Source organism: Carcharodon carcharias, chromosome 32 (assembly GCF_017639515.1).
Source record: "Carcharodon carcharias isolate sCarCar2 chromosome 32, sCarCar2.pri, whole genome shotgun sequence".
NCBI classification, from domain to species: domain Eukaryota; kingdom Metazoa; phylum Chordata; class Chondrichthyes; order Lamniformes; family Lamnidae; genus Carcharodon; species Carcharodon carcharias.
In genome coordinates, this window is record NC_054498.1 from 24,360,865 (window position 1) to 24,385,672 (window position 24,808).

The following is a 24,808-nucleotide window of genomic DNA, read 5'->3' on the forward strand; positions in this document are numbered from 1 at the left end:
AAAAATACACACTTAGCACCATCATCAGTGTTGTGAAAAGAGACCAACAGAAACAGCTATCAATTCCTCTAGAGACACCTTCGCACGAACATTAGTCAATGAGTGAAAAAGAACAAAAGCAGAGCAAGTCCGATATCACCCTCAAGGGTCAAATATTAAAATGTCCCCTCACTAGAGCAAAATGGATTGATGTTTTCAATCGGACAGGCTGCATGGAAACCAGAGAAATAAAAGACCTTTGCCGAAAAAAATTTTTATTGTTACGAAATCCAAGTCACAATCTGCTGCTTTTCCATGCTGGTTAATGTAGGCTTCGGCTAATGTACTGTACAAACATGTTTGCTATCTGTCCGATGTTTTCTGTTGGGTGCATCTTGGTATAGCTGACAAACTGTCGCCTCAGCTTACGGAGTTCAGCCATGGGGAGGTTTCGCGTCAACTCGATGTGTCATCGGGGTTAAGGAAACAAATCGTTTCATGAAATAGTCTGCTCAATTGATCAACATTTACGGCAATCAAATGTCTAACAATCGTTGAAGAGAAAATTCAGGTGAATGCAAATCTCAGATTACCTGGAAGGAAATAAAATCTTGATTTATAAAGCACCTTTGATGACCCCCCTACATTCCAAAATGCTTTACAGGCAATTAAGTACTTTTGAAGTATAGTGTAGCTTCCCTTCGAATAGTGACATGAAATCCTTTATATCTACCTAAGAGGGCAGATGAGGCCTTGGTTTAGAGTCTCAGTACTGCATTGGAATGTGATAGGAACCGGAGGAGACTAATTAGCTTCAAGAGCCTGTTCTGCCATTCAATTAGATCATGACTGATCTGCATCTTCACTCTTAACTACCCAACTTGGCTCCGTGACCCTTCATACCCACCACACCTAACAAAAATCTATCAGTTTTAAAACTTTTGATTAACACCCACTCCAAGCTTTTTGAGGAAAGTGTTCCAGATTTCCTACTACCCTTTATATTCAGAAATTCCTTCTTGCATCACACCTGAAAGATCTGGCTCTAAATTTAACGTTTCGTGCCCACTTTTTCTGAATTCTCTCTAGCAGAGGAAATAATTTCTCTCTACCTTACAAATACTTGCGGCATCCCTGCCTCTGAATCAGAAGCTCAGGGTTCAAGTCCCACCCCAGCACTCAATGGCCTTGGAAGGTGTATTCATAAACAGGTCGAGTTTCAACTTTTAAGTCCTTCCAACACACGCCAATGGCGGGCAGTAAGAGAGGAGAAATTACTGTGACCCTCTACCATCACTATCCATAGCTCCAGTCTACAATATGCAGGTGAAAGTTACCACTGCAACTCAGACTTAGAGTGATTTTTTTTTTTAATTCATAGGATGTGGGCATTGTTTATTGTTCCATTGCTCCTTTTAGGAGTCAACCACATTTTGCTGTGGGTCTGAGTTACATGTAGGCCAGACCAGGTAAGGATGGCAGATTTCCTTCCCTAAGGGACATTAGTGAATCAGATGGGTTTTTACAACAATTATTAGACTTTTAATTCCAGATTTTTATTGAATTTAAATTCAATGCCATAGCGGGATTCGAACCCCAGTCCCCAGAGATTATCCTGGGTCTCTGGATTACTAGTTCATAACAATATCATTATGCCATCACCTCCCCAAATGTAACACAACCACAATCCTAACAAATCCTTTAATTATCTTAAACACCCAATTAGATCACCACTTTATCTTATATATTCAAGGGAACACAAGCCTACTCTATGCAACCTGTCCTCAATTTAACTCTCTGTCTCTGCTACACCACCTACAATGCTATTCTATCCTTCCTGAGGTGCAATGCCCAGACCTGAAAGCAGTATCCCACTTGCATTCTAAAAACTATATATACACTACACAGAATTTCCATCCCTCGAGATAATGGCTATATCCCATCAACCCTTTGAATTTTATTTTCTATCTGTTCATAAGTTTTTAGTGATTTCTGTATTTGGCACCCAAATCTCATAGCTCCTCAGTTCCCAGCTCTCAGCCTTTGGAAAATACTCTGACCTATTCTTCTGAGAGCCAGGATGGATGACCTCACACTTCTTACACTGAACTCCATCTACCGTAGTTTGTTTTCTGTTCAGTTAATCAAGTGTCAGCCTAGATTTTGTGCTCAAGCCCCTTGAGTGGGACTTAAACACAGCTTCAGACTGAAGGACAATATTGCACCCGTTAAGAGGGTACCTAATGGTATTTAAAAGGTTAAAAGGATATCTTCACACTGGCTCCAGGTACCGTTATCAGGTCTCCTGGTACACTTGTCTTCTGTGCGTTTAATATTGTCTAGGATTTAAAGGAACAGTAGTTTAAAAACACATTTTAGGACAATTAACATCTCAAAACAAAGCAGTGACGGTTTGCAGGGAAGGGGGTGGTTGATGGGCACAGGGTGGCAGTGGGTTAGACTCCTGTCCCATCAAACTAGGCTGTATTTAAATCCAGTTCCCACTCTGTGCATTAGCTGAGAGGATCCTTTATAAAGTTAGTTTTTTTTTTACATTTATTCTCTCATGGATTGCAGGCGTCACAGGCCTGAGCAGTATTTGCTGTCCATCCCTCCTCAATTCCTTAACTGAGTGGCTTGCTAGAGTGGAGTCACATGTAGGCCAGACCAGGTAAGGATGGAGATTTCCTTCCTGAAGGAAATTAGGCTGTTACGACAATCGATGATAGTTTCATGGTTGCTATTACTGAGATGATTCCAAATTTTATTAACTGAATTTAAATTCCACCAACTGCTGTGGTGGGATTTGAACCTGTGTACCTCCCAGGCCATTAATCTGGGCCTCTGGATTACTGGTCCAGTAACATTACCATTACGCCACCATCTTCCCAAGTTTGGCTAGTCTCAACCCAGTTCATGGGATATGCCTTTTCCGCATAAAACTGCCCCAAACACATCTCTTGCCCGCTCAGGCAAGCCGAGAGGCAGCAGTGATGGGAAAGATGAAGGGGGAGGGAGGAGTCAGAAATGCCACATTAGTGCAGTAGGGAGCGGTGTTCTGAGGTTTGGGCTTGGGCTGAGAGCAGGCATCTTTGCCCTGCACCCATCTTGTACTTCTACTGATGAGGCACCATGAAATACAATATATTCTGTCCCCTTCTCCCTCAACTTAAGCACAAATAATTAAGAGAAAATACTGAAGAGTCTACATGCCAGACCAGGTAGAAGCAATGCATTTGTCATTTCTGACCATCTACAGGTCACAGTGATGAAATAAAGGTCTCCCTCAGTTACACGGTGAAAGGACCCTCAATCCAAATCCACACAACTGAAAAACATGAGGTATTAAACCAGGAACTGCACTGAAGCCACTAGAATGGCTTGCATGAGAAATGGAAGAGGATCAAAGTTAATATTAAGAGATGGGCCTAAGGTGGACCTGATTATGTACATCATCCTTGGTTTATCAAACCAGAGATGCACCAAAGAAAATTTGTATTTATATGGCACTTTTCATGACCACTGGCCATCACAAAGCGCTTTACAGCCAATTAAGTACTTTGAAGTGTAGTCACTGGTAGTAATGTAGGAAACACAGCAGCCAATTTTTGCACAGCAAGCTCCCAAAAGCAGCAATGTGACAATAACCAGATAATCTGTTTTTGTAGTGATGGTTGAGGGATCAATATTGGCCAGGACACCAGGGAGAGCTTCCCTCACCTTCTTCGAAATAGTGCCATGGGATCTTTTACATCCACCCGAGCAGGCAGATGGGGCCTCATTAGTGAATCAGATGGGTTTTTTTTAAAAGACAATCGATGATAGTTTCATGATCACCATCACCGAGACTAGCTTCCAATTTGAATTTAAATTCCACCAGCTGCTGTGGTGGGTGGGATTTGCATTCCTGACTGCAGCAATAGCCTGGCCCCCTGGATTACTCATCCTGTGATATTACCACTATGCCACCATCTCCCCTTCAGTCACTGTTGTAAGGTAGGAACGGCGCTAGATGCTGGTACTGGTGTCTGATGGAGTATAAATTCCCAACCATCATGAACGAGTACAATTTCTCCCCAAAAAAATCTTACCATGACCATCTCCTGTGTAACTCTGTCCAACTCATACATGAAGTTCGTAGATGAACGTGGTTGCTGAAAATGAACATTAAAGAGTAAACATTAATCTTGGTCTAATTATTCGAACAAAGGAGTAAAGAGACTGTCTCATTACCTACGCAGTGCCTCCAGGTGCCCAACTGATGCCTAACCCGTAAAAGGATGTTGGTCTTTTAACCCAATGCATGGAACTTACAACACTTAAGGGAGGCCATTCGGTCCATTTTGCTCATGCTGGCTCTTTTGAGTGACCGAGGAGTCCCACTCCCCTGCTTTTTCCCCAATGTCCTGCGAATTATCCCATTTCAAGCATTTACTCAATTCCCTTTTGAAATTTTCTATTGAATCTGCTTCTAACACCCTTCCAGATCGTAACTCAGTGTGTAAAAAGAAAATTCTCATCTTCCCCTTGGATTTTTTGCCAATTATGTTAAATCTGGATCCCCTAGTTACCAGCCCTCCTGAGACTGGGAACAGTTTCTCGTCATCCATCCTATCAAAACCCCTCAATTTATGAACACCACTATCCCGTCAACTATCTTCGTACCAAAGAATTCCAATTTTAAAAGTTAATTCACAATCAATCTTTATGAACTGAAGATATAAAGAGAATTTTACAATTGGATTGTCCAAGTCCTGGTGCTCTGTCACCTGTTCATGGGATACACAGTTGCAAACTTTACTTGAACATAGTCCTGGAGGTTTCCTTCCCCAAAGGTCATTAGTGAATCAGATGGGGTTTTTAGGGCAGTGATTTTTTTAATTCATTCATGGGATGTCGCTGACTAGGCCAGAAATTAATTGCCCATCCCTAATTGCCCTTGAGAAGGTGGTGGTGAGCTGCCTTCTTGAACTGCTGCAGTCCATGTGGTGTAGGGTACACCGCATGGACAGCAGGTAGCTTCACGGTCACCATTGCTGAGACAAGCGTACAGTTAGCGAGAGGAAGGTAGCCAAGTACAGGTATTGGAAATGAAGACCCAACAGCCTTGTCCTGGCAACAACTGAAGGAGAAATTGAGGGTAAAAACAGAAGAGGTAGAAGAGAAAACATCAGATGATTGGATAACATCGAGACGAGAATTGAGGGAGGCTCGAGGAAAACCAAAGAGCAAGAGGATGCCGACAGCCCCAATAAAGGCCATGGTGAAAATGAATGAAAATTCCCGGAGATGTCATCACATGACCACCTGCCTGCAACCACCACACGCCCGCATTCCCACCATTGGTCACTCGATATGTCAATCCCCATGACACACCACCCTTGCACACACAATGGGAAAGCAAAAAAAAGACTCCATTATCCAACTGCATGATTCTTGACCATCGGTCCAAAAGCCTTTCTTCCCCATCTCTAATTTTTATATATATATAAAACTAATAACAAAATGTGCAAAGAAAATTAAAAATGCTCATTTGTTTTTAATTTTCTTTGCGATTTTTGTTGCTTAGCACACAGCAGTGCCCTGGAAATGCCCAGCTTAAATCTGCAAAGCCACCAGGCCAATCCTGGAGCGTTGACAACCCTAGATACATATTGCACTGTTCACTGTCCTCGCTCACGTTTAGCGTTGACTGGTTGGGCGGTGGGGCTTTCCTGTGGAGGATCGCGTTGATTATTGCCTCAAACGGGAGGGTGTCGTCCTTCTGGATGGTAAACAACGGACTGTCCCATCGGTTCCGGGATTCTGGTGCCTCGAATCGCATCACCAGCGCGTCGAAGCTAAAGGAATGGCGGAGCAGATGGAAAAGTTACAAGCAACTCAAAAGGCTGAAGGTTCAAACTGTGCATAGAGATAGACTGAAACATTGACTGGGAGAGCCTTACAGAATGATGCTACATCTTGAATTCCTTTAACATAATAAAGTGCCCCTAGGTACTTCACAGGAATGTTATCAAACAAAATTTGACATGGGAGCTACACTAAAACTAAAACTACACTCAATTTATATAGCCTTTTTCACAATCAACTGATGCTTCAAAGCCAATTGAAGTATTTTTTGAAAATGTAGTTATAGCTGTAATGTAGGAAACGCAGCAGCCAATTTATGCACAACAAGCTCTCACAACCATAATGACCAGATAAGCGTTTTTTTTCTGATGTTGATCGAGGGATAAATATTGACCATGACAGAGGCTAGCTCCCCTGGTCATCTTCAAAATAAGATCCACACAAGGGGGCAGACAGTTTAGTGTCAGCAACTTAGACAGTGCAGCATTCTCTCAACACCAGCCCGGAGTGTCAACCTTGATTTTTATGCTCAAGTCCTGGAGTGGGAATTGACCCTTGGAACCTGAAGCTGCAGCCTTGTGACTCATCATAGTTCACATAAGCAGATCTTAGGGCAGATGATCAAAAGCTTGGTCAAAGGGGTAGGTTTTAAGGAGTGTCTTAAAAAAAGGGAGGGGGGGGGGCAAGGGAATCCCAGAGCATGGGAGCAGAGGCAACTGAAATACGATCACCCGTGGTGGAGCAATTAATAGAGGGGGATGTGCAGGAGGCCAGAACTGGAGAAAGCTGGGAGAGTTGTAGGGCTGGAGGAGATTACAGAGATAGGGAGGGGTGAAGCCATGAGAGGTACAATGCTCCGATGGGGCCCAGATGGGCTATATTGCTACAAAGCATTCATTGGGGGTGGGGGGGGGGGAAAATAGCAGTGGGGGCACAAAGTCAGTCTGTTTCAACTGAAAGTGTCAGTGTCTAGGAAATGAGTTACCAACCTACATGTATTTAAGGGGGAGGCAAATAAACACAAAGGAAAACTGAACAGAGGGATAATTTTGTTGGCTTAGATGAAGGTGGCTGGGAGGAGGCTCCTGTGAAGCATCAACACTAGTCTGTTGGGCTGAATGGTCTGTGCTGTAAAATTTTAGGCTGTGTTTGCTGCCCATACTGTGCCATGTGCAGTCGTACCGTTTTACTCCGTGATGTCATTGCTAGCGACAGAGTTCCTAACTTTACTGATTGGCCATACAATCGAAGTCTCCACTCATCAGTGCATAATAATCACAACAAAGTAACTGGGACACACAATGGGAGCAGGGCAATAAAATCAGGTTCGGCCAGGTCAGAATCAGCTCTGCAATTAAGGTCACAGACTATTAAATGCCGCATAAGCACAGGCAATGAATGGGGAGGGATATGCAAATAACCCCCCCCCTCCAACGTGTGTATGGGCAAGTAGACATGTGCCTCAATTACCCAGGAGCAACCAGGAGTAATATCTAGTAGCCAAGAATCATCTACAAAAGCTGCAATTCTAACACATTCTCAACGAAGCACCATCAAATTGTAGCCTCAGAATTTACTTAAAACCTCAAGACAATTAAACCAACAACACAGATCTGGCATAGTGTGGGGGGGGAGAGTGCCAATGAATGAAATACTGTGGATTCCCAGTCAAGACCATCGCACCATGTCCAGTTGTTGGAAAGGCACCAGACTGGACAATGTAGCTGTAACACTGGAGAGGAGGAGGAAGGCAGTGATGAGCTCACACTTCCTGGGAGTATTGCTCCTCCGGAGCTCTCTGCTGGTTCCACGATGAACAGACGTCGACGGCAGTATCACAGTGAATCTAGGGGCAAACAAAATCACCGTAAAAAAGCCAATCACATCCTCAACAGGAGGTGCCTGAAGAGGTAGGTTTCACTCTTAACAAAAGTAAAATACTGCAGACACCGAAAATACTAAATAAAAACAGAAAATGTCGGAAATATTCAGCAGGTCAGACAGCATCTGTGGAGGGAAAGACAGAGTTAACATTTCAGGTTGATGACCTTTCATCAGAATTGGAAAGTTAGAGATGGCACAGGTTTTATGCAGGTATAGAGAAAAAGAAAAGGGAGAAGGGGAGGAAGGAACAAAAGGGAAGGTCTGTGACAGACTGGAAGGCAGGAGGGATTAAATGATGAAAATGATGATGGTGCAAGGCAAAGGAGATGATGATGGGACAAGTAAAGAAACAAAAGATGAGTCTAGAAGAGGTGTGAATGGCAACAGCAGAGCCATGACTAGCAACTCCCACTAAAAAAGTGGGAGCAGTAATTAGGATCTGGAATTGAGTCCAGAAGGTTGTAAAGAGCCTAAATCGAAAGGTAAAGTGCTGTTCTTCAAGCTTACTCTATTCTAATGAATGTCCATGTAAGAGGCCGAGTACGGAAAGGTTAGAGTGGGACAAGAATTAAACTGACAAGCGATCAGAAGCTCAAGGTCATATTTATGGGCTGAACGAAGGTGTTCACCAAAGAGCTCACTGAATCTGTGTTTGGCATCCCCGATGTAGAAGACAGCATCATGAGCAGTGAGTACAGCATACTAAATTGAAAATACAAGTAAATTGCTGTCTCACCTGGAAGGTGTGTTTGGGTCCCTGAAAAGTGGGAAGGGAGGAGGTTTAAAAAAAAAGGCAGCTGTAACACCTCCTACGTCAACAGCAAAGTCAGCAGAGCATTGCCCCTAGTATCATTGCGGTTCAGTTCTCTCCTGAATTGCAAGGTTATGGTTAAAATCCTAAAAACCTCGAGGATCTGAGGAAGTAAACTAGGCTGACATTTCAGCGAGTGCTGAGGGTGTACCTCATGCTGGGAGGCAATGTTCCCTGCAATTTCTTTTTTGTTGTGCACAGTTTATTTGTTGCATCGCGTGGACCCTTTAAGACTGCTGTACAGCCGCGCGTCTTAAAGGGAATGTTGGTTGTGCACGGTCTGTGTGTTGCACTGCGGAGTTTGTTCCGGATGCTGTGAGGCTACGCACGTGCAGAGCTTAGAGAGTGCAACAATTGGTGGGGCTGTGTTTCAGAAGAGATATTAAAATCAAGGCCCTGTCTGCCTGTAAGGATGAATGTAATGAAACCAATGGTACTATGCATTTGAAGGAGGATGGGGGAGTTCTCCCAGTGTCCCGGCCAACATTCATTCCACAATCAATGCCACCAAAAGCTAGCCATTTTTGTTTGTGGGGCCTTGCTATGCACGAATTGGTTGCCACATCTGCAGAACAGCAGTGACTACATTTCATGAAGAAAAGAAACTCATTGCACGTGAAGCGCTTTGGCATGTCTTGTGGATGGGAAAGGTTTTAAATAAATTAAAATGTGTTTCTTCTTTCTGTACAGAGATTGGACGTGACATAGAGTGGGGAGGGAAAGAAAAGTGTTTTTTTGTTTAAAATGTGACAATTCTTAAAGGATTTTACCAGAAATATTAGTCATTCCGTTTAGTTGCTGAATATAATGAAAAAGATAAAAAGAATTACGGCTTTGAATTCAATTAACTCCAATTCACATTTCTACATGAAATTAGTCTAATTTTCCAGTTTGGTGGTCATATATAAAGGGGGAAATAACAGCAGAAAGACTAAAATCTATGAAGGTCTTAGAATCCACCAGACCCAAGTTAGCAGCTGTACACTAACAAATTAATTTAATCTCTCACATTCGATACCAAAAAAAGATGCTAATGGCCACTTACCAAACAGTGTGGAGTCTGTGCATGCTTTACCAGACAGAAAAGTTCATATCTGTAACCTATATTTAAAAAGAACAACAGTCACAGAGATGCACATTGTTGTAACAAAATTAGATACAGTGAGTCAATATTTTCACATCTTCAGAAGAAATGTTACATGAAAAGTCACTTTGGCCTGGGCTCTTGATTAAAGGGCTCCGGTATCAGCTCAGCTGCTAATTTACTGCAGGATCCCAACCATCTGATTTATCAGTAAGGACAAGCTAAATTGGCAGCTTCTTCACAAACGTTATTTGGATGTTGCCCTTGCACCATCAATCGTAGCTTCCCCTCCCTCATTACCTCAGTGTATACAATTGGTGAGTTGTCTCCTCTTTGTATTAATGGCCTCTGAGAGGGGCAGAGACAGACAGTTATAAATAACACCTCATAAAAGAATTGAAAACAGTATTGAAAATATAAACACGCATGCGCTAACTTAAGGTTTAAAGTATTCCTGCCAAGTCAATTCTCCTGAGAGAGTTGGTGATCAGACACATGCACTGGACAGGTTCCACCCATCATTAACAACTGACTGGGCAGCCTTACTCAATTATGAAATTTGGAGCATGGCTCTCAACGTGATTTTTTCCTCTCCTGAGGGCTTTTCTTGAAGGCTACTTCTTGATTTTCAGAGGCTCCTTTTTTTAAAATTCGTAATATCTCCTTTATTAGGTAATGCAGTCATGTTGTAACATTACTTTCTGCATGTGTGTTGATTTTCCTTAGGGTTTCCTTCTTTAAAATGATATGGTAGCACAATTACCAAAGACTGTGTGTGTATATGGTATGTCAAATATTATACACACAGATATCTATATATTTTTATATATTAAATCTTTTAATTTGGAATCTATTAATAGATTTTCTTAATCTATTGTAAATAAATCTTCCATACTGTTTCCAAAATGAAAATTCTAACTTCCTGCACAAGGTAACTTATTGGCAATGCCTCATCTGCTGCCCCTTTTAAAAATTAATTGCATGCGATTAGCACTCTCCAACATTCTTTGGTTTCGTTCTGCCAATTTCAAACACATCAGGATACCGACTTCCAAACTGCAACAAGAGGAATACACACAAATGAATCCTGCAGCACCAAGCCCACAATCAGATAACAAATGACAAGCTAATGCATTCCTCACATGATCATTCGTGCATTACTGAGCCATAGCTTGAAACCCCTTAACACAGATGTACCCTAGCTGCATTGACACATACCACTTTACACTAACTACCTCCACGCCATAGTTTTTACAATGGATTTTTGAAAGTCTATACACAATTACAGAAACAAAACAGAAGTATGCTGGCTAATAAATTTCTCCAGTCTGACAAACCAAATGAAGCGATAATCCTATAAACTACGTGTAGGTTCAACAAAAATCAGCTGAATTCAAGAAGTGAATTTTATCTTCAACTCAAGGCACTGTTGTGGGTAAGAGTGGGAGGAGAGTGGATTTTAAAAAAGTGCCCCAGGCTCCCTATGTGCTCCTACAGATATTTGTTGACATGGAGAGATACTTCCCCACACTGAGCTCCAAATAACCCTATAAGGCGGACCTAGCTGGAATAATGCGCAGGGAGTGTACCAGTTCTGTGTGCAGGAAAATCGCATGTTCCTCTTTTAACCCTGTTACATTAAACCTATTCAAGACTGGCAAGGGAGGGGGAGGTGGTCATCAAGCCTGGGATTCGTCTACTTTCACCTATTTTCACTGTGGTGACAACTGTCCCTACATGGAGAAGGTCCTACGTAAATCCGTATGAGACCATCAGAAACTTGGGAGGATTTTAGTAGCTGGATTGGGAGACTCTATAGGGGTGGGAGGCTTACACTTGTGTCAAAGATAATCAGGGCCCAAAAACAGTCAAAATAAAGCCACATCAGTACATCATCCCCAAGAACCGATATTTCACTTAGGTCAGTAAATCGATGCTTCATCAGGATTTTTGCAGGGTAACTATTCTTCAGTATAAAATAGATAGAAACTATCAATAAAGTAGTATTCCACTCTGCAGACTTCCCTTTCCTTAAAGTTTAGTTTATATATTTAGAGCTATGACATTTTGAAAGACGAGCAAGTGAGTTCCTCTCAACATCCCAGCCAACTACTAAAGCAGATTATCTAGTCAATGTTACAATGCTGTTTGCGGAACCTTGCTGTGCCCCCTGCTCTTCTTCGAATATTGATGTGGATACGTTACATCCGCCTAAGAAGACATTTTGACATCTTATTTAAGGAAGGACATAACTGCATTGGAAGCATTTCAGAGAGGGTTTACTAGACTTAATACCTGGAATGGGAGGGTTGTCTTAAGAGGAAAGGCTGGACGGGTTAGGCTTGTATCCACTGGAGTTTAGAAGAGTAAGAGGCAACTTGATTGAAACATACAAGATCCTGAGGGGTCTTGACAGGGTGGATGTGGAGAGGATGTTTCTTCTTGTGGGAGAATCTAGAACTAGGGGTCACTGTCTGAAAATAAGGAGTCGCCCATTTAAGACAGAGATGAGGAGAAATTGTTTTCCCCCTCAGAGGGTCTTGAATCCTTTGAACTCTGTTCCTCAAAAGATGGTGGAAACAGAATCTTTGAATATTTGTAAGACAGAAGTAAACAGATATTTGATTAACAAGGGGGTGAAAGGTTATCGGGGTTAGACAGGAATGTAGAGTTGAGGTTACAATCAGATCAGCCATGATCTTATTGAACAGCAGAGCAGGCTCGAGTGGCCTACTCCTGCTCCTAATTTGTATGTTCGTGTGTTCATCCAAAAGATGTGCCTCCAACAGGGCAGCACTTCCTCAGTACTGCGATATCAGCCTTGATTTTGTGCTCTGGTTTCTGGAGTGGACTTGAACTCAAAATCTTCGAACTCAGGAGTGAGCACATTACAACTGAATCTGCCTCTTTATCACCACAAAAACTAATTACTGTAAACAGGCACATTCTGAAGGTCAAAGCAAAAAACTGCGGATGCTGGAAATCCAAAACAAAAATAAAAATACCTGGAAAAACTCAGCAGATCTGACAGCATCTGCGGAGAGGAATACAGTTAAAGTTTCGAGTCCGACTGACTCTTCATCAGAACAGATGCAGAGAGCAGATGTTGTCAGACCTGCTGAGTTTTTCCAGATACGTTCTGAAGGTCAATTAAAATCTAAACACACCCTCAGGTTAATTTGAGAGTTAATGGTGTTACTGTAGATTGGAAACTCCCTGCCATCTCCCCAATGTTAGAAATAACAACAGGAAATGTTTCGCTTTCGTACTTTTAAATAAAATGGCTCAAGTCCACAGACAAGTTTAGGGAACATATTACAGACACACACACACAGAAACACACATTCTCACTGTTTATAACACAATATATCATTAAAATAACCCTGAAGTGCTTTCAGTCAAGTATCTTGCTGCCACTAATACATGCAGGTAGTCATTGAGGATCCTATTCAAGCCCCTGCACCCCCCGTCCAAGTTATCTGCTGTTTGATGGTAAATGTCCCCATTATTTCCCCCTTCTCTCAACAATCTCGGCTTTACCTTCCATTCTCTCCTGGGATGGGGAGCAGGGTTCATGGCAGATGGGAGAGATTATTGTAGCACTCCACACCAATGACCCATTCCACACACCATTGTTCAGAAATTTTTTTAAAAAGGAACACATCAGAATACCAAAGAATCAGATTAATAAATTAATACAGTCATACCTTTGATGTAATTGAGAGAATCCATAATTACTACATCTTCCTTATTGATTTTCCTGGAGAAGAAAGATGATATGAACATACACCATATTGTTTAAGACGTTCATTGGCTCATTATTTTGAATTCCATATAAAACAGTACCAACCTAAAAACCATGCATAAAATAAATTCGCTCAAACTCCTTTTCTCCCCTTCCATCTCCACCCAGATGTGCTCAAGTTATTTTCTCCCCACTTAAGGTATGTGCACCATGCAGAGTCATGGTGTGAGAATGGCCTCTTCTGAACTGTTCACAAATAGTATTTTGGCCCTCTCTTTTTATGCTTTGCTGGGGCCCAGGGGAAACATGTCTACTCCTGCTAAGTGTTTACACAGAGCTGGAACCGGTAAGGCAGCAGGCTGGGGAAGCAATGCAAACCCAATTCCAATTAATACTCATCCCATTTCACCGCTGACAATCATTTTTTTTGGTTCAAGCAATAATGAGGTATTGATCTTGCTCGTCAAAAGCAAGCTCTTAGGTTACAAACGCAAGTTGCCCTAAGAGCAACATTGCCCATTCAACCACAAAAAGCCAAGCTCTCCAAGGCTTATAGAATTGTCTCTAACACACGGCATTGAGCTCGACAGTACGTGACAAAAAAAATTCTCCATTTAAATGCATGTTGATGGCAAATGATTGAATATTGCCATCAGACACAGACAGAAGTAATGTTCTTGGGTTGTTAAAGGAGTCAGTTCTGAGTACAACCGGTGAGAAGTTTGTCTCCATTAGTCAGACTGAATCAATCACCAAAAAGAATCATTTAACCTTTTAAGGGAATGATGGATTTCAAACACTACAATCAAACACTAAACCTGGGAGGTGCATTAGATTACATCTTTGTTCTTGCAGTCTGTTTTGAAACTGATTCAAACAGAGGTGGAAGAAAAACAATCACTAATTCATTTATTTTTGGCTGGAGTAGAGCAGGTCGAGTGACCTTAGCTGCGCTGTCATTAGGAGGCACTAACTGTAGCACATCTCCCAGATCTTCTTGCAAATTTGCTTGTGGATGGATCTATAAATGCAATGCTAGAGGCATGGAAACCCATTATGTTGAGGAAGGACAAACCAGGAATGGAGAAGAGAGAAAGGAAGTTAAGTAAAAATATCACCTTAGTTTATCTTAAAAATTTCCTTCCCTCCTTACATAAGCTCCATTATTGACTACACAGAAGAGCAAAAGAACAATATTGTGTACTACGCTAGGCATAATAGTGGAGACTGGAATAGGAGCAATATGCTTTGTAAATTAGTGACAATAATCTTAAATGAGTAATGTGGCACTGCCTTGAGTAAAAGAGACTCCCTCTGATGAATAGTAGTTTAGTGGTAATGTCACTGGACTAGTAATCCAGAGGCCCAGATCAATGCTCTGGGGACATGGGTTCAAATCCCACCACAATTAATCAAATCTGGAATTAAAGCTAGTCTCAGTTATAGTGGCCACGACACTGTTGTTGATCACCATAAGAACCCACCTGGTTCACTAATGTCCTTTAGGGAAGGAAATCTGCCATCCTTATATAAAAACAAAAAACTGTGGATGCTGGAAATCCAAAACAAAAACAGAAATACCTGGAAAAACTCAGCAGGTCTGGCAGCATCGGCGAAGAGCAAAGTTGACGTTTCGAGTCCTCATGACCCTTCAACAGAACTAAGCAGAAATAGGAAAGGGGTGAAATATAAGCTGGTTTTGGCGGGGGCGGGGGGGGGGGGGGGGGGTTGTTGAAGAAGTGGGGGTGGGGGTTGTTGGGACAAGCAAGCAGTGATAGGAGGAGCTAACCAAAAGATGTCACAGACAAAAGAACAAAGGAGGTGTTGAAGGTGGTGATATTATCTAAAAGAATGTGCTAATTAAGAGTGGAGAGCAGGACAAGCAAGGTAGCTCTAGTCGGGGTGGGGTGAAATAAACCATGGGTGGAATACATTTAAAAATAATGGAAATAGGTGGGAAAAGAAAAATCTATATAAATTATTGGAAAAAATAAAAGGGAGGGGGAAGAAACGGAAAGGGGGTGGGGATGGAGGAGGGAGTTCAAGATCTAAATGACATGAATGTCGCTTGCCATTTTAACACTCCACCCTGCTCTCTTGCCCACATGTCTGTCCTTGGCTTGCTGCATTGTTCCAGTGAAGCTCAACGCAAACTGGAGGAACAGCACCTCATCTTCCGACTAGGCACTTTACAGCCTTCCGGACTGAATATTGAGTTCAACAACTTTAGATCTTGAACTCCCTCCTCCATCCCCACCCCCTTTCCGTTTCTTCCCCCACCCTTTTGTTTTTTCCAATAATTTTTTTAGATTTTTCTTTTCCCACCTATTTCCATTATTTTTAAATGTATTCCACCCATGGTTTATTTCACCCCCACCCCCACTAGAGCTACCTTGCTTGTCCTGCTCTCCATTCTTAATTAGCACATTCTTTTAAATAATATCACCACCTTCAACACCTCTTTGCTCTTTTGTCTGTAATATTTTTTGGTTATCTCCTCCTAACACTGCTTGCTTGTCCCAACAACACCCCCCCCCAAACCAGCTTATATTTCACCCCTTTCCTATTTCTACTTAGTTCTGTTGAAGGGTCATGAGGACTCGAAACGTCAACTTTGCTCTTCTCCGCCGATGCTGCCAGACCTGCTGAGTTTTTCCAGGTATTTCTGCTTTTGCTTTGAATCTGCCATCCTTACCTAATCTGACCTACATGTGACTAGAGGCCCGCAGCAATATTGACAACTCTTAACTGCCCTTTGTAATGGCCTAGCAAGCCAAAATCAAGGGTAATTAGGGGTGGGATGCCCACATCCCATAAACACAAATTAAAAACTGATGTTCTGAATTGCAGAAGTTTTTACTCTGTTGAAAAATTGGCTCTTCCACTTGTCCTATGGTTTTTGGGTGAACATGAATTATCGATTTTGACTGGTGCAGTGACTGTTTACCGTAGTGGTTACAGGTGGGTCGGGGCATTATCGATGTGTTACTGGCCCATTCGAGCCATAATTCACAATATTCTGAAGTTTTAGATAATTCTTTGAGAAAACATTTTAAAAACAATTGTCAAATTTTTGCACCCTGCGTGAAGAATACAAGTGATGAGATGCACGGATCTCTGCAGAGGTAATACAAGGAAGGAAAGAGCAGATAAAGATAAATATAGAAAGCAGATAAATATAGAAAGCAGATATATGGCAGGAGATACATGCATGGGCTGTATAATACTGGCACATGGAGAAATGGCAAAGAATTCACATCCTGGCATAGATATTGCTTGGTTTTCACTGCAGTGCAACCAAGGGATGCAGCTGCCAGGCAAAATACCAATAGCAAAAGTTTTAAAGCACAAGTTGGCTTAAGATGTTTTTTTTTAAAAAAAGCAACTATCTTAAGATTATACCATATCTGTACCCCAGCAGCAAAGAAACAGAAACAAGCTGCAGTCATGTACTAAGCGCAGTACCTTTCTACTTCAGCTTTCAGTGTTCCTCGCAGTTCTTTCTCTTTCCGGGAATCTAGAATACAAAAAGTGATCAATAAATTTATGATGTTTAGTCACACTCCTTTCTATTTAAATTCCAGACAAGTGCTAAGTCAAGTCAAATTATGCTCTTTCAAGAGATACACAAAAAGCTTTAGAGTAGAGACAAAAAAGACCATTAAGCAAAACTATTTTATTCCCCCCTCCCCTGCCATCCAGTGCCTTATTATGTACAAAACCGAGAACCATGGAAAAGAACCACAGATAAGAAAACCAACATGATAAGTGTTGGCACCAGGAAAAGAGCCACTGGATCCTGAAATGGGACTTGGATGAGCAATCTTGTCATTGTTACATTCTTAACTTTTGACAGCGTCTGTTAAAATTCTCTCCAACTTATTAATTTAAATATCCTTTATACCAAAGTAAAAGGTCGATAACCATGCTTTTGGCACCTCTTTGGGATGTTGCATTGACACTATTTCCCCAAGAGCTGGTTCAGTGGCCAAGTCCTCCTGGGTATCTGGTGTCACCTCCTATGAATCCACATGATTACACACCATTTGTGGGTTAGTAAGAAAACCAAGCCACTTGAGACCTTATTCTCACTCTATAATGTCTCACATGTCTATAGTGGTAATAAGGCACTCATGCACTTTGTAATATTCAGGATACAGCAGCATTGAAGACTGTTTTGACCTGCCCATAAGCAGTGCAAAAGAATATGGCGTCGGATGAAAAATGGATGAAAACTCAAATTATCTATAAAAAATACTTTTAATTCTCAGGTGAAAAATAAAAGAGTATATGGACTCTCAAACTAGCAGAAATTGTCTTTCCCAGTTCACGAAGCCCTTCAGAATTTGAAAAGCACCTATTGTATGTCCTGTTTACTCCAGTGAAAATAATCTCAGTACCTCACACCTCTCCTCATAACTAATTTATCAACAGTAGCATCACCCAGTACATTGTTCACTCTAATATAAAATAAAAACAGAAAGTGCTGGGAAAACTCAGCAGATCTGGCAGCATCTGTGGAGAGAGAAACAGGGTTAATGTTTTGAGTGCGTATGGCTCTTCATTTTCTTTCTGTATTGTAATGGTCAAAAACTGCATACAACTGTCAATCTGTGGCCTAACAATTGCCTTGGAGAAATTGATAGAAAGCCATATCTTAAGTCTTTTATTCTATACCTTTATTCATAAAACCCTTCATATGTTAGCAACAAGGAAACTCAAGCTTGTAACAAGGAAGAAACTCTTAAGACGCTACATTCCATCTACCTTCCTGTGTGCCTCAGAATCCTGGACAATAAGTAAAAGCCTGTAGAAGAAAATAGAGGCTTTTGAAATGTGGATGCTAAGACATTTGCTTAAAAGTCCATATGCAGACCATCAGACTAGTGAAGAGGCTTGAAAATGCAAGAACAAAAAGATCTCTGCAAAGTGGCATCCAAAAAAGAAAATGTCAGAATTTCAGCTATTTGATCAGAGCTGTAAAGCTACAGAGGTCTCTTCTGGAGAGCAAAGAGGAGGGCAGCAGAAAGAGGGGTGGGCCGAGGTGAGGTGGACAACAGACTTCTCAGAGCAATTGCAGACCAGCTACTGGGGAGTGTGAGGATGGCATTAGACAGATGAGTGTGGCACACCATGACAGTAAATCTGCCGGTAGAAGTAGCTACAAGCAGCAGCAGCAAATGGACGGTACAGAACTATACCACGTAGGCCCTGATCCAATTATACTCCATCCCTTAGCCCCACTTACTGTGAAGACTGCATTTGGTCTCATTTCCCACAGTGCAAGACCACAGGGGAAGGTGACCATTAAAGCTGGTTATAATTTTATTTACCTACATAATTCTTCTCCCTCAGTGCTGCTGAATATTTTTGTTTAAGAGCTGTGGCAGCTTGTCAAATGTTGCATGATTGGAGGAGTTACTGGAGTGGGCCGCGCACGAACATTCAGCAAACAGTCAGCAGGGGCAATGTTAACCGCCCCAGGTGGGAAACCCACTGGATCAGGCAGAAGGTGGATTTTTACACCCACCCTAATATTACTCATTGATTTCAAGGGCGAGTAAAAATAAGGCAGGGAGTAAAACCAATATTGCACCCCAATCCTGAGAGTTTCCTGACTGTCGGGATACATTAAAATTGGGCCCATTGGACAGAGTGCTAAATCAGTATAATCAATATTCATTAAGTAAAATAAATTGAAGTCCTTTAAAGAAAACTGGTGTGAAAAAAAGTACTTTTTCCTTTCATCACCTTCTCCAAACACCCTCAGTACAGCAGCGTAGGTGCCGGTATATTTGGTAACTCCAAACTCAATGAAACAAGACTCACCCTCACTGCCTACCAAGCTGTAGCATAAATATGCTGTGCCATCCACATTTGTAAAAGGGCACAGGCCAGAGCAGAGTTAGTGATCCTGTATATCATGCTAAAATGCCGACCAGGGATTCATCTGGACCAAATTAATAATGGAATCCCGTATCAAATATGTCAATGGATAAGAGATTGGCTAAAGGCTGTGAAATTGTAGGTATCCGTTAAGGGGGTTGCATTTAATTGGGGAAAGTAGCAAATAGGGTGGCTCAGGGAGCTATTTTTGAGTTATACTAATGACTTGGGATTTAGGAACCAATTGCAAGCTGATCAAATTCAGGCATTACTCAATTAGATTGCACATAGGGAGAAAAAAAAGTTGTGATGCAAGTACCACAGGCATGGTGGTAAAATAGCTTCAAGGTGGTTGAAGTAGCACAGGGTATTGGTGAGACCACAACAGTACTGTGTGCACTTATGGTCACCTTACTTAAGAAGGGACATAGTTATACTGGAAGCAGTTCAGAGAAGTTCGCTACGCTGATTCCTGGAATGAAGGGGTTGTCTTATGAGGAACTGTTGAGCAGTTTGGGCCTATACTCATTGGAGTTTAGAAGAATGAGAGGTGATCTTATTGAAAAATAAGATTCTGAGAGGGCTTGATAGGGTTGAGGCTGAGAGGTATTTTTCCCTTGTGGGGGAATCTAGAGCACAGTTTCAAAATAAGGAGTCACCCATTTAAGGCAGAGATGAGGAAGAATTTCTTCTCTCGAAGGGTCGTGACCTTTTGGAATTCTCTAGCCCAGAGAGCAGTGGAGGCTGCATCATTGAATTTATTTCAAGGCTGAGTTGGACAGATTTTTGGTTAACAAGGGAGTCAACAGTTATGGGAGATTGGCAGGAAAGTGGAGTTAAGGTCACAACAGCCAATTTGGACAAAGCAAGCTCCCACATATAGCAATAAACAAATGGCCAGATCATGTTTTGTGTTGGTTGAGCAAATTACCAGGAATTGACCAGGAAACAAGGAACAATACCTCATGAGATCTTTAATGTTGGAGATTGGGCCTCCAGTTAACGTCTCATCTGAGTCAGCTTACATTCTGTGCTCAAGTCTCTGGAGTAAGACTTGAACTCACAACCTTCTGGGTCAGAGTGCGACTCACTGAGCCAAGGGTTTTAAACTACAGTTAAATGGAAGAAGTCATACTCAAAGCATACAGCACTTTGGTCAGACAAAATCTTGAGTACTATTTACAAAATAAAATTAAATCAACAGCCTATCATTGAACTGTTTTGGATCGTACTCAAGTTACCGGTCGAAAAAGAGAACTCACAAAAGTTGGGAAGGTGGGGATGAAGGCTTTTTAAAAATTCTTTCATGGGATGTGGGCCTTGCCAGCAAGGCCAGCATTTGTTGCCCATCCCTTGAATTGAGTAGCTTGCTTGGCCATTTCAGAGGGCAGTTAACATTCAATCACTTTGCTGTGGGACTGGAGTCACATGCAGGCCAGTCCAGGTAAGGACAGCAGATTGATCCAGAGGGCATTTGAAAACCCATCTGGTTCACATAACAATCGATGGTAGTTTCATGGTCATCATTACTGAGACTAGCTTTCGATTCCAGATTTTATTAATTGAATTTAAATTCCAGCAGCTGCAATGGTGGAATTTGAACTCATGTCCACCGAGCATTAGCCTGGGCTCTGGATTATTAGTTGATCAATATTACCACTGTCTCCCCCTAACAGACTAATAGATCACAAAGGCAATGAAGGCAGTCCGTGAGTGACTAAGGCAAGTGGCTCTACCAAACAAAAGCTGCTGCAATCTGGATCCACCATTAGAGCTGAATGTTAAGAGTATATTAGCCACAGCACAGTGGTCAACTCTCTTTCCTGAGGCAGAAAGTGGTGGGTTCAAGTCCCACTCCAAAGACTTGAAAATAAAATCCAGGCTGGCACTCCAGTACAGTACTGAGGGAGTCGGTGGTGCCATCTTTCAGCTGAGATGTTGAACCAAGGTCCTTTCTGTCCTACCAAGTGGATGTAAAAGATTCTGTGATATTAGCTTGAGGAAGAGCAGTTGTGCTGGCCAATATTTAATCCTCAATGAACTAAAACAGATTACCTGGTCTTAATCCTCTACTGCCCTGCATTAGTGGGCGGACGTTGGGGGTGGGGGAGGAAAGTTTAAAAGAGTTTCCTCCCGAACCTGGCTCAGGACCACCATAGACCAGCACCTGAGAGCAAATCACCCATCAACCTCATCTAAAGAATACAACGGAAATAGAAACCTTTGTCCCTGAAAATATTGCTAAGGGCTCAACTGATAACCGAATGAACCATCCGAGGTCTCTCATTACCTCACACCTCACTCTAAATGCACACCATTCTCTCAAAGATATTTATTTCAAGCTACAAGGCATTGTTGTCAAAGCTGCAGCCCCAACAAACTTCTGAACTCCCCAGCGTCAAACCAGCAGCAACTTTTCACTTCACACACATTTCAGCCTGGTTAGTGATCAAGTTCAAATCTATAAATCAAAGGCTGACAGCATCGTCATCTCTGCTACACACTTCCCTCCAAGCTGCCTTCGGTATCAATCGTGGCTCAGAGGGCAGCCCTCTCAGCTCCTGAGTCAAAAGGTCGTGGGTTCAATGTCCCATCCCAGAGACTCTTTCACAAAAGATCTTGGCTAGCACTCCATAGAGGCTCCACCTTTTGGATCAGTTACTGAACCAAGGTCTCCTCTGTCCTCTCAGGTGGGCACAAGAGTTTCATGATGCTATTTTGAAAAAAAAAAAGAACGAGCAGGGAAATTTTCCCCGATGTCCTGGCCAATATTTATCCTCAACCAACATCACTAAAGCAGAATGCCTGGTCGTTATCACTTTCTGTTTGTGGGATCTTGTTGTGTCTAAATTGGTTGCTGTATTTTCTACATTAAATAATAGTGGTTACACTTCAAAAGTACTTAATTGGCTGTAAAAGGTTGAGGCTGTCAGAAGCTTTACATACATTTAAGTCTTTCTATCAACACACACAAAATCTATTTGATTAGGTAGCTTAGCAAATCTGTATCTTAAAAAGCACCAAATGACCCAAAGGTTTGTGCTGAAAACACCTCTGACCACAAGTCTATCAGGCAGTGGTCTGCATGTAATGTCCTCAAGGCCCTGCAGGAAAAGGTGGTAGGTCCTGTCAGGTTGTTCCCTGAGCAGACTGTCAAAGTCATTTGGCAGAACGCCTCATTGCCAAAACTTTCAAACAAGCACCAAGATGTAGTTTGGGTGGTGGTGAGAAGCGCACTCTCCATCAGATTCTCCCCACACGCCTAAAAGTCTCAGCTCCACCTTCTGGAATGTGCCTTGTAAAGCAGGTCTGGAAAGGTCTTTGTTGATGCACATCCCGAGCAGCTCTGTGACGCAGAACTCTGTGCTCTAGGGGGCTGTCCTATGGTCACGCACGGAGATAAACGTCAACTGCTGCTGGAGGACCATCAATTCAGTGAAAGACACTCTTTGGTCTGCCCAAAACCTGCTGGTCCTCCAGTGCAAAGAGCTGTCGACAACCGACATTCCAAGGTCCAGGGCTACTTGCTGACAGATGAACTAAAGGTTAGAGCTGCCACTGCAGAGGTTCAATAGGGAAAGGTCACTGTTTAACGCCCACCATAGAATACCAAGGGTTTGGAAACCAAGTTTTTTTATTATTCTATTTGTTTATATTTATTTATTCATTGACAGGACATGGACATTGCTGGCAAGGCCAGCATTTATTGCCCATCTCTAATTTCCCTCCAGCAGTTTTTTTAAGAATCAACCGCAGACATTGCTGTGGGTCTGGAGTCACATGTAGACCAGGCCAGGTAGGGACAGCAGATTTTCTTCCCTAAAGAACACAGTGAACCAGATGGGTTTTTAAAATGACAATGGTTTCATGGTCTTCATTGGGCTTTTAACTCCAGATTTTTTTTTCACTGAATTCAGATTTCACCATCTGCCATGGTGGTGGGATTCGAATCTGTGTCCCCAGAGCATTACCCTGGGTCTCTGGATTACTAGTCCAGTGACAATGCCACTACACCACCACCTCCCCCTCAGTATGTTTGACATGAAATGAATTTTGTAACTGTAACCTGTGAAAGATCCTGAACTGTACTGCACTTTATAAAATATCAAATTTGAACTGTGATGTAACCAATTTTATACGGTGTATTTTTGGAAAAAAATCTTTAAAAGCACCACACTGCTGTGTTTTCATTAAGCAACATGAATACCTTAAACTGCTGCAGAGGAAATAGGCTGAAAGACAGGATTAAGTTTTATATTGTGTCAGAAGCATCCCCGCGTCTTCTCACCCTGAAACAACTGTGCCTTCAGATACAGGCTCTATGCTTTGGAATTCCCTTCCTAAACCACCTTCTCTCACTTATTCCCCCTCGCCATTTAAGATGATCCTAAAAAACTGTCTCTTTGACCAAGCTTTTGATCATCACTTGCCTGTCTTTTATGCACCAAATGTCCGACCTTTCATGATGCGCCTGTGAAATGCCTTGGGGCATTTAAACGAACTCTTTGTTGAAATGTAGTCACTGTTGTAACATAGGGGAACACTGACAGTGCACAAGGTGAGGGGAGGATAGCATTCAAAATGCCTGAGAATTTGCTGTAAATAGATAACCACAGCATCACCTCGCCAAACCCCCTAACCCCACCAAAATTGCTCACCAAAACCCCCCACCCACCTCTGCCAAACTCCACCAAGACCCCCATCCTGCCAAAATCCCACCATCCTGCCCGGCAAAGCCTCCCCAGCAGCCCCCCTTACCCCATCCTGCCCAGCACCTTCCCACCCACCCCGCCCAGCTCAAAACCACTCGCCAAATCCCCTCAGCCCCTTCCCCCACCAAAACCCTCCCATCCCACCAAACCACCCCCCAACCTGCCAAAAAACCCCGCCCCCCCAAACTCAACCCCAACAAAACCCCGCCCCCCCAAACTCAACCCCAACAAAACCCCGCCCCCCCAAACTCAACCCCAACAAAACCCCGCCCCCCCAAACTCAACCCCAACAAAACCCCGCCCCCCCAAACTCAACCCCAACAAAACCCCGCCCCCCAAACTCAACCCCAACAAAACCCCGCCCCCCAAACTCAACCCCAACAAAACCCCGCCCCCCCAAACTCAACCCCAACAAAACCCCGCCCCCCCAAACTCAACCCCAACAAAACCCCGCCCCCCCAAACTCAACCCCAACAAAACCCCGCCCCCCCAAACTCAACCCCAACAAAACCCCGCCCCCCCAAACTCAACCCCAACAAAACCCCACCCCCCCCAAATTCAAACCCATCAAACCCCCCCCCCTCCCCCTCTCACCGGAATAGACCGAGTTTCTCTCCGCCCCCACACTCCGCTCTCCCACCGCCACCACTTTCCGCTGCAGCTTCTCCCGGACAAACTCGCTCAGCTCGGCCGCCCGGCGGCTCTTCCCGCTGCAGGGGAACCCGCACAGGATCACCAGCGGCATCGTGGATCCGGGATCGGGCCTGGACTCCGGGATCGGGCCTGGACTGCAGGGCCTCGTGCCAGGGGCTACTCCTTAAAGGCGCCGCAGCCGCTTCCCATTTCCAGTCGGCTCT

At 42.9% G+C, this 24,808-nt stretch overlaps 1 protein-coding gene across 1 annotated transcript; it reads right to left on the reverse strand.

Annotated features, from left to right (window-relative positions):
* Positions 1-237: 237 nt before the first annotated feature.
* Positions 238-24,808, reverse strand: kti12 (KTI12 chromatin associated homolog). The gene is made up of 9 exons (XM_041178671.1): positions 24,546-24,808; positions 16,819-16,870; positions 13,316-13,368; positions 9,570-9,625; positions 7,596-7,675; positions 5,660-5,819; positions 4,071-4,133; positions 2,250-2,318; positions 238-445 (listed from the first exon to the last, which is right to left on the reverse strand). Exons 1-9 carry the CDS (start codon positions 24,694-24,696, stop codon positions 302-304), a joined length of 828 nt encoding a protein of 275 aa, XP_041034605.1. The 5' UTR covers positions 24,697-24,808; the 3' UTR covers positions 238-301.

Excerpts from the sequence above, each read along its gene's own strand:
- kti12 (XM_041178671.1), bottom strand. The coding sequence starts at position 24,696 with ATGCCGCTGGTGATCCTGTGCGGGTTCCCCTGCAGCGGGAAGAGCCGC. Across the intron at positions 4,134-5,659 it reads CCAACCAGTCAACGCTAAAC|CAACCACGTTCATCTACGAA; the intron begins GTGAGCGAGGAC and ends GTTCATTTTCAG. Across the intron at positions 446-2,249 it reads TACCTGGAGCCAGTGTGAAG|ATCGAGTTGACGCGAAACCT; the intron begins ATATCCTTTTAA and ends CCCCGATGACAC.